This window comes from Helobdella robusta, assembly GCF_000326865.2.
Source record: "Helobdella robusta unplaced genomic scaffold HELROscaffold_32, whole genome shotgun sequence".
In the NCBI taxonomy this organism is placed as follows: domain Eukaryota; kingdom Metazoa; phylum Annelida; class Clitellata; order Rhynchobdellida; family Glossiphoniidae; genus Helobdella; species Helobdella robusta.
In genome coordinates, this window is record NW_008704589.1 from 1,226,656 (window position 1) to 1,237,964 (window position 11,309).

The window sequence follows — 11,309 nt, forward strand, 5'->3', positions numbered from 1 at the left end:
AGGTATATTAATCAATTAATTAAATAATTATTAATCAATTAATTAAATAAATAAATGGGTGTTTAATTATCTCTGCATCTTGTAGGCGTGCAATTAGTTTTTAATGATCATTCGACATTTGCTCAACTTTAACGATTATTTTATTTCATCCGAGCACATTACCGGCTTTAATTTGAGGAATTTGATTACGTTTGAACTCATGTGGTCAATTCGAGTGCGTCCGTGTCTGCGTGCGTATGTGTGGTCGTATGTATCTATGTTAAAATCTATGTTAAAACCTATCTATGTTATGTATGTATCTATGTATGTACGTACGTGTGTGTACGCGCCTTTGTATGTATGGTTCTACGTATACAAACGTGTATGTTGCTTCATGTCTGTACGTTTAGAACATATATGTACAATGTGCATTTGTGGTGTATGGCTTAGTGGTATATCAACGCAATTAACATTTTATTGAATAGTTTTTATTTACACGCACACAGACACACACACTTGCACGCACATACACAGCTGCAGTTCACAGATGCCTATAAACATACAGACGAGGTTGAAAATTGATTGGGGCCACCATTGACGAAGAAATAAAAGCAATTCTTGTAGAAAAAGTACTGCGGTGGAATAAAGCATTGCTAATTTATTGGCCGGGCCACAATTTTATGCTGCCACTATGTGGATACTGTTCATACGTATGTATGCTTATATGTATGTATATGTATGTATACATTTATGCACGCATGTGTACGTGTATATTTGTATGTACGAGTATACGCATGCATCTTTTGTTAGGCATGCGTATGAGTGTTGTTTACATTTCAGACATGTTTTTTATAACAACATTCGCATATATACTACACACACACACACACACACACACACACACACACACACACACACACACACACACACACACATATATACATGTATACAGCGATGCATACTTTATAGCACACATAAACAAACATGCGTGTTCCTTCATAGGCGTGTTTCTCTTTTTTTCTTTGCACTTTTTTGTTCCTTCCTTCGTTCAAATTCTTTTCCCCACCGCCGTCTGATTCTATCATTTTTTATTCCATTTATTGTGCCACACTCTTTCTTAAATTGTGTGTGAGTTTTTTTTCCAAGTTTGATATTTTCCCGATTCATAACATTATTCATTTGGAACGCAGCAAACACTTACATGCTACATTTTCACTATTATATTTTACATCTTCATTTCATTTATTTTTTTTCTTTTTTTCTTTCTTTTTTGTTCAGTTTTTTTTCTCACAAAAATCTTATTTTGCCGAGTTTCATAGGCTTGTGTTCTTTGCAGCGGCAACAAAATGCCTGGACGTTTAATTAAAACGCTGCTACGCGTATAATACATGTTTGTCTTAATCGGCACATGCATAGATCCAAAACTTTTTGGAAAATTTTTTCAAAAACAATACTAGAAAAATTCAACCCTATTCATCCAAAACCAAAAGAACTCTTTTAAAACTCTAAAAATTTTGTGAAACTATTAAAAGACACTGCTTGACTTTATATTATTTTTTTATCCATTTAGTTACCTTGATTCATTTTCAATTTATAAAATATTTTAATAAATTAATATTAATTTTTTAAAATTTTGATCATATTAAAAATTGGAATCAGCTGAATCATAGTAGGAGTAAGAACGATTTATATCATCTGATCATCTTCATCTTCATCAACTTGGCCGGCTCTTTATTTTAATGATTTCTCATCATCGTCATCATCATCATGACCATCAGGCCTATTACTACGAAGCACTGTATTGATACAGTTTCATTTCCAAGTTTCCAAATCAAGTGGAACAAATTTTAAATGCATACAAAACTCTGATGATGGTGATGACGACGACGACGATGATGACGATGTTGGTGATGATAATGGTGAAGGAAATTTTTCTGATGATGGAAAGGAAAAAATCCAAAAATATGAAAACGACGATAATGATGATGACATTAATGATGCTGATGATGAAAATCATGATGACGATGTTGATGACAGCAATAATGATGCCATAGTGAGTGCGTGCCACAGAGTATTACTACGGCTGGATTTCGGTGTTGATGTTTAAAGAAAATATCTCTCTAACTATTTAATAAAATTATTTAGTAAATAACTATTTACGTTGCAAGTAAGATTTCTCGTTGTGAAAGAACATGTAATATTAATTTTCTAAAAGTGGCACTGCTGTATTTAAAATTTTCAAAAATTGTTGTATGTATAATAACAACACCATAATTCTCTGTTGATTACATCAGGACCATTGTGCATGCATATACTATTGGTATTGATATATGTGTGGGTGTTGGTATACATCTAAACGTTTTGACTTCTCTAAAAATAAATAGATGAACAAATGAATGAGTGAATGAATGAATGGATAAATAAATAAAAAGATGAATGAGTGAATGAATGAATAAATAAATAAAAATAAATAAATTTATAAAAAATATATATATACGTTGATATATGCTTATGTTCATATGTTTGTGGGCGTTCGCACTCACTCCTATTTTGACCTAAGAAGTAACCTGCTATCATTCTTTTTTTCCGAACTATTTTTTTCATTCATTTATTTTTTCTATCTTTCTATCTGTCTACCTATTAATCTATCCATCTTTCATTCATTTTTTATTCCTCTTTTCTTTCAATAATTTTTTATTCGATTTTTATTCTCGTTATCTTGCTTCAATGAATGTAATGCTCTTAAGTGAGCTGATCAAATAAAGTTTAGTAGCAGAAAGACTCACCACGTACGCACACACACAAACACACACATACGCACACGCACGCAAGCACGTTCAAAACACACATCACACACATACATATCGAGACTTGTATAATTTGCCAGGCAAACACTACCTGTATTTACATAGGACTCATTCATTTCTACGCATTTGTGAATTTAAATCTTTAAGAAGGAGCCGATTGGCAGCGATTTCACGCTCCAGTAAATCCTTTCCACATTTCAATGCTTTCGACGCTGGAAAGTTGGAATAAACAAAATAAAGTACTTTCAATGGGTGTTTGTTGTTGTTATTGTGGCTGGTTTCGTGTCTGTCTGGGTGTGTGAGTGTGCGTGTCTGTGTGGTTGTTTGTGTGTTCTTTGTTGTGTTGTTGTTATGTTTCTGCCTTTTTTGTTTTGTTTGATATTTTTACTTGCAATGTACTGTATACACAGACGTGTATCGGTACGGCTCTGTTGATGTTGATGTATTTTGTTGTTGCGCATTTTGCTGGCGATGTAGATGATGTTCTTTATGTCTAATGGTCTTGTCTCATATGTCTGTGTTTTTTTTAAATAGTTGTTCCTTCTGCCATTTATGATAAGAATGATGTTACCCATAACTTGCGATTACGACTCGTATTGACATGAATGCTATTCGTATTCATGTTTGTTGATCTCCTAGTATCATTATAAATGTCGTGGCTGTGCAACTTAAATGGCAATTTTCACGTTTTATAGATGACGTGTTGGTTGTTGGAAATGCTTTTATCTCTGAAAATATTACTTCTCTACATACGTAAATAAATTTAGGAGTCTGTTATATAATGAAAATTTTGCAAATGTTAATATTGTATGCTTTTTGTAATAATTTTTATTTTATGTAGTTAGCATGTAACGGTGGCTATTAATAATATCACATCTTAATATATACGTACATACATACATCTACATCCGGCGCAGATAAAGGCCGTCGGCTACTGAAGCTGATTTTGACGCTATTTTCGCCTGGATCTTTTCAGAGCAGCATTCCGGTCTCGCTGCAAGCTGTTGAGATTTTTCTCATGTCTTGCACAACCCAACTGTATAAAAAATGCGAAGCACACAGTCATGGTAGACACATAGTCTAGTTTTCACAAGAGTTGTTCCATACTCGCTGATTTAGCTTGGCCATTCTGGCGATCCTGCTGTTGACTTCACTATCTAAGGACAAGCGGAAATGGTCGACCCGGGGTAGGTAAAGTTCTCAACAACCTTCAGTGTATGTTCACCAATAGTAATTTTAGGAGGGGTCGGCACGCCCTGAGCCATTGCACTGGTCTTTCTCAATTTTATAGTTAATCCAAATTCTCTATACTTCTGGAAAAACTGGTGATAAGACACTGAAGCCCGTCTTCAGTATGCGATACTAAGGCAGCCAACTTTATGCAACAAATTAAATAATCCGCTTCGACTGTCCAAATCAACTTCCAACTTTAGTAAAAGACAGAAAATAAACATTGCACGTGTAAACCAATACAACTGTAACGCATGCTAATTTGGGGATTTCTTCACATTTGAATCAAATCTCCGCGACACAAAATGTTGTAAGAGGATGTTTTACCCATTCAGCCAAATTTATTACTTGCAAGTAACTAGATTTTTTCACAATTGATATTGTTTACCTGTATCATTTAATTCCTCGAACATAATCTGTAATGTTTTATGCCATTAAAACTTATACTAAACACAATTGAATCACTATTTTTTATTTTCCAGTTTATCCAACCAATTTTTTAAGAACATGTCTTATTTCAGAAAAATCATCTTCAATAATCAATTTTGCAATATTATCACTGTTTCAGATGATTTTATTGACGTATATATGTAAAAAAGTTTTAAAATAAATTGTAGGAATGTAACTGAAAAATAGTGAAAAAAATTATGAGCTGTTTAATTTTTCAAGTAAAAAAATAAAATTTTTTTTTAAACAGTTGCTATCTTTAAACCGACAAATCCGCCAAGTGTTGTGTTGTTATTGTTGTTATCATCATTGTTATCACCGTTATTAATATCATTGTTGTTGTTGTTGTGGTTGTTGCTTTGTGGCTTATTAATGTCGGAGTTTTCTATATTGGCAGTAGTTGTTACAGGGTTCGTAGTTGTTGTCGTTGTCGAAGTTGAATAGATCTTGTTGCTGGTTGATATGTTGATGAGATGAATGTTGCTGTTGTTGCTGTTGCTGTTAATGTTGTTGTTAATGGATGGAATCATAAAACTGCTGCCAGATGATGTTAATGTTTTTGTTGCTGTTGTTGAATTCGTGGAGTAAGCTGTCTGATTTGTGTAATGCTGTTGCGAGAATGAAATTGGCAACATGAGCTGGTTGAAGGTAGATTGACTTTGGAATTGTTGTTGTTGTTGGTGGAGTGCGTGTTGTTGTTGTTGAATGTGCTGAAATTGTTGTTTTTGTGACTGTGGATATGGTTGTTGCTGGCCCGAGTGTGGTTGTATGTCGCTTATGAATGAATTGTTTGTAAATGTAGTTTGCTGTTGTTGCAGTTTGGGTATCGTAGATGTTGCATGTTGAGACTGTTGAGACAACAAAGTGAAATGTTGCATTAAATGAGGATTTTGTTGTTGCAAGTTTTTCTGTCGCGGAAGGGTAACATCGGACATGCGAACGTGCTTGTTCAAATGATTGGCAGTTGGCAGACGATGTTTTGGCGAGTTTGTTTTTTGTTGCAAGATAATTCGTTGTTGTTGTTGGTAGCTACTGTTGCTACTGCTGTTGTTGTTGTTGCTGCTGCTGTTGTTGAATCGATGTGTCAACGTGTTAGAACTGATTGAAGATAACACGTTGTATACAAACTCGTCTTCAAAAACTCCGCCTACAGAATTGTGTTTGCTTTGTTGATTTTGTTGATATGTCATCTGTTGTTGTTGTTGTTGTTGTTGTTGAAGAGTGGTTGTATCACAAAACAAAGATTGTTGCTTATATTGTTGTTGTCTATGTTCTTGTTCAATTTGGGGTTGTTGAACAATGTCATGTTTCGGAGTTGTTGCTGCAACATCGCGACGAACAACCAGCAACAGGGGAGCCGACCCGGCACTGCTGTCTGTAGGAACTTCCCTCTTCTGCAACAAGTGCGCCTTTGAAGCTCTTTTTCTTCTCCTCGCAGTTTTCAAAACTAAGCACGAGCATCTTATGCAATGAATGACAACTAAATAGAAGAACGTTGACGTCAGCAACAAAGTACATGTCACTTCCGCTTGCCGACTGAGTTGACTCGTTAAGTCAACCGAATGCTTTAAAGCGATTAAAACTCGACTCAACTCGTGTTCTGTTATGAGTTGAATATCGGTTATTTTTGTTTCGTTTTTCCTAGAGAAACCGCATGGATAGTTTGAGATGTCCTGCTGAGCGTGAACAGATGGATCGTTAGCAGCAGCAGCAGCAGCAGTTGTCGTCGTCTGCCGTTTGTTGGAATCGTGCGAAGATGTTTGTGACGATTTCAACTTTTCAATTTTTTTACTGGAGTACATTTTGTTGACGTTATTATTGTCGACATCGAAAGCACTGCTTATTTCATCGCTCTTATAATTTAAATTTCTTTTACTGAACGTGCCACCACTACTACTACCGCTAGTACTACTAATGATGCTACTGCTGCTACTTACACTAGCGACATCTTCATTGTCGCTGCTGGTGGTGCCTGTCGCCTTCCCCCCAGCGGTCACCACGTAATCCATCTCCGACACGAGTTCACTTCGGCAGATGAAGAGGGTAGGGAAGAAAAGTTTGTGTTCTGCCATCCTCCATTCTCTGCTCAATCCGGGTCCGTACCAGCGCCAGGATCGAGGTGGAGTGTCAGATGTACCGGAAGGTTGAAAGAGTACCTCTTCCTCATTCAAATTTCTTGGCAGATCATCTCGAGGATCGGTGAGTGAGGGATAGGACTGTCGGTACATTCGGAAGAAGGCTTCTCCTGCAAACGAAAAATTTGCGTAGTAGAGAGTTTCTCTCCTGGTGAGACAGACAAGGGAGTGGTAGGCCCTGCAGAGAGACTGTTCAGCCCCAATATAGTTGAGGCTGGAGAGCAGGTAGGAGTGGGATTGCAGGAGGTAACGCACGCTGCTCCAGCGTTCTGTGGTGGGAGGAAAAATTGTTTAACTGGTAAGAGTGTTTGACATTTTGTCAGTGTAAATGTGCGTGCTTGTAATAAAATATGCATTCCTGTGCAAATAAGCTTGCTTGAGCATATGTGTCAGTGGATATGTAAATGAGAGAGTGTTCAAGCGTTTGTTTTTTTTTTGCAAGTGTTGATGTTTGTATGTTGTTTGATTATGTGTGTGTGAGCGTGTGTGTGGGTTTGCAAAATTTAATGCGTGAATAGCGTTTTTATTTTTCTAAATAATAGTTTTTTATATTTTTGTCGTAATAATAAAAAAATTTATTTGATCAATTGTAGAGAATAATGGGAAGAGCAACAAAAGAGCTGTATATAAAAAGTTTCACAAACGTTGAAAATATTCCGCTGGCAATGGCTTTTATAAATCTATTTTATGCAACGTTGAGTGTCTGCAAGCAACACAATAAAAAAAAATGACTATGAGAACGAACTTTCTGGTGATGGTGCTATAGATGGTGATAACGATGATGATGAGGATGATAAAAATGCTGATGATGCTGTTGACAATGAGATGGTGTGACAATGATAATAATTGTAACTTTGATGACGACGTTGTTCATTTTGACTAGAATGGTAAGAATGTTAGTGAGTAGGCCAAAGACGATTTACTATGGCAACAGACACTCATTGTCAGTTGCTGCATAAAATATTTATTTTATTTAAGGCGCGTGCGTTCAGGTTATGTCTTCAAAAATTTGTATAGCGTATGTGTGATAGTATATGAGCACTTATGCAGTATTTGAATGTGGGATGAGAATGTAAAAATCTGTTTTACAATGGAGAATAATTGCAATTCAGATTGCATTTACATTTCTTTTGCACAAAATGCGTGGGTTACATTTTTTAGCATGAAAAATTTTCTTCAAAGATTATCAAAACTAAACCAATTTTTTATCTGGATGATTTAAACAATTGATCAAAATTTTGCATTAATAAAATTGTGAAAATGTTTTAACGTCAAGTGTTTGAAATTTTTGTTATAAATCATTAAATCATAATAATAACAACATGTTGCTAATTGCGTGCATAAATCGTAAGCAGAAATTTCAAAAGATTGATCACCAGGAATATCACGAAAAAATTTTGACAACAACCAGATCAGCAAGAGTACTGCAAGTACTTTGAAACATAAAGAGCAATAACGAGAAACCTCGTGTTAGAGAACTGTCGTGACCCTGGGGTGCCCCAAACATGAGAGGGATGAAGGAGATGACCGAGCCTGTTATGCTATCCAACGGTAATGGCGACTCGCCTCGATTAACCCACGTCAAAATGACGTCGATGAGGTCAGTGTAGAAATGAATCTCGTCACAAAAGTACGTCCAGCTTTGTATTTTAGAACGGTGGCCGTTTAAGTAGGCCATAAAAATGTGCCTAGAGCGGAAAATAGATTGGGATGTTAGCGGAATTGAAGAAGAAGATGATGATGAAGAAGATGAGTTGCTGGTTGATTTCATTTTATCCTGGATGTCTTGTTGCTTCTCGAAAGTAGTGCCAGGCCACGATGAGAAGGACTGCAGGATGGAGTCCGTGCTGCTTCTTGCCATCTCAAGCTCGTACCTGCCCTCCTGCTTCGACTCATCGGTCCTCGCCGTCAGGTAGGCCACTGTGGCTTCTGTGGTGCGACATTTAAAAAAAATTAAACCACTCAGTGTAAATTATTTACAGATACAATAGTGATAAACATTGGTAAGAATAATTTAATTTAAAGTTATTCCGACACAGATATTCAGTAACGTGTGATTAAAATAGCAAATAGACATATTTACTTAAAAATATTTATAATATTGTTTACAAATGAAACTAACGCATATACACGAAGAATATTCACATGGAACCTCATGACTTCAAAAACCATGCATGCATATACATCATGAGATAATAAAGTAAAGTAGTATCATTTGCCTGCCTGAACATTCATTCGACAGTTGGGAATATACAGTAGAGACACAAACTCAACACTATATATACCTTCTTTATATATTCTATATATTCTTTCTATACACACACAGACACACAAACAGACATACACACACACACACAAACACCACACACACACACACACACACATATATATATATATATATATATATAACACAAGGATACTTAGACAGAGTATAGACCAGACACAGACAGAGACATGATGTATCGTCAGCATAATGTATACGTTCTGCGACCCCTTCGTTGCTAGGCGACGAAAAACTTGACGGGAGAAGGATCGGATGATGGATGGAGTGACACGAGAATGATACAAAAAATAGATGAATAAAAAAAAAGTAAAATAAATGTAAATGTGAAGCGGCCAGCTGGAAAGGAGGAAAAAAAGAACAAAAGATGCTCGCAAACAGAAATAATTTTTCCTGCCAACAAAATATTCAAAACAAACGGAAAAAAAAATTTCGGAAAAAAACAAACCAGAAAAAAAACTATTTGAAAAAATCTGAAAAAAAACCATCAGAAAAATTCTGAAACTGCAAACAAACAAACAAACAAACAAACAAACAAACAAACAAACAAACAAACAAACAAACAAACAAACAAACAAACAAACAAACAAACAAACAAACAAACAAACAAACAAACAAACAAACAAACAAACAAACAAACAAACAAACAAACAAACAAACAAACAAACAAATAAACATGCGTATCTTTCCACGGGAGTGTTAAATACAAAATTTGATATAAAATAATAAATCTTATTTTATACGTCTTTGTAACAACTCACATATAAATCTAAGAGTTTAAAATCGCATACAGAATAAAATAGTCAGATACAATTTTTTAGTGCATGAATTTTTCTATGCGATCAAAAATAAAAAAAACGTCATATATAGAACGAATGATGTCCAATCAAATCAGTGTTAAATTTAAAAATTTTCCATCAAACATCAAAACTAACGAACGAACAAACGAACGAACAAACAAACAAACGAAAAACAAACAAGCAAACGCATTGAGAAACCAACCAAAAAAAACACAAAAAATGAATATATACAAAAAGCAATTTACAATATTATCAAAAATTTTTTTTAATCAGAAAATTAAAAGCAAAAATAAAACAAACAGACAAGCCTTCTGAAGTCTGACAAGCCAATTATCAATATTTAAAATGAAATAAAAAACAATATAGCAAACCAAAAAAAACTCATCTTAAAACATGGGAAAAATTTAGTATAAAAAAAGAATAATAACAAAAACAAAAAAAGACGTAATATCAAATTCATCCGCTTGTTCATGTGGACAGTTTGATATTATCACGGGAAGATGAATGAGAGCTTACTCGAATCTGATTGGCTGAAGGTAGATGACGTCATTTTTGCGTTCGTCTATTAATAGTTCTGGCAATTGTTCTGTTGGGTTAGATACCATCAGTTATATAATTCAATTTTACTATATACTCCGCCGTGTTAAATAATAAAACTAGGCAAATAATTTTTTTTCGTGAAACTTCTGTTAAGTTTATTTATATTTTTCAATTACAATATTTTTGTTTTTGATTTTAAATTGTAGGTATTTAAATTTTATTTTATTTAAATATTTTTTCATCTAAAAAATTTTTTTTATTTAAATTGCCATAATGATGCCTAAATTTCTAGAAAAATTCTTTTTTGTTTCATTTTGATGACAATTTTATATTCTATAAGGACTTACTTTTATTCGCCACTCATTATTAGTAGGAAAATTATAAACACGAAAGTGGGAAATAAAAAACACACACGTGTTTTTATGTAATTATAGCAACAGAACAGTGAAAAACAGTTACGCGAATCGTGTATACTTACGCCTAGAAAATTAATACAAACGCAAGGAGCATGCTTGTGTGAATTGCCTTGCGTACATCTACGCATTCATTATTGCAAGTTATCAATTGAATTTGATGTTTCTTTATGGTTGTGTTCCTCAATCCTTCATAATTTTTCTCCCCGTACTCCGCCCGGGTTTCTCAGCACGTTTGCCCCTAAATATCATTGTATGTTTGTACAGTCTTATTTATTGCTCACATTATTAAAGATGGCGTGAAGAGGAAGATGAAGACGACTACGATGATGATGATGATGACGAGGAAAATGATCATTATTTTAGTTAAGCTAATAATTCTTTAATGATAATATTGGTGATGATATCTTATATGAAGAAGATAGTCGATGAAAGGAGGGTGACTTGGAATGAGTGATCTCTGCAGTGAGGAGGTTCATGTTTTTTTTAGATTTTTTTATTATTTTTTATAAACATTTTTCGAAAAACATTTAAATAATCTGCTATAAAGAACATTACTGAACAAGGAACATGCCGCTAACAACTTCCAACATTTATTTTCATACCATATCATTTTCATGCCTCGGCCACAACTTGAACCAACAATAAAAACTTCCCAAGCAGCTGTTATATAATAA

At 34.5% G+C, this 11,309-nt stretch overlaps 1 protein-coding gene across 1 annotated transcript; it reads right to left on the reverse strand.

The window, feature by feature from the left end:
- Window positions 1-4,705: 4,705 nt before the first annotated feature.
- Window positions 4,706-10,229, reverse strand: HELRODRAFT_175131 (hypothetical protein; the record flags this gene model as incomplete). The annotated part of the gene is made up of 3 exons (XM_009022566.1): window positions 4,706-6,867; window positions 8,063-8,527; window positions 10,196-10,229. 3 exons carry the CDS (start codon window positions 10,227-10,229, stop codon window positions 4,706-4,708), a joined length of 2,661 nt encoding a protein of 886 aa, XP_009020814.1.
- Window positions 10,230-11,309: the final 1,080 nt, after the last annotated feature.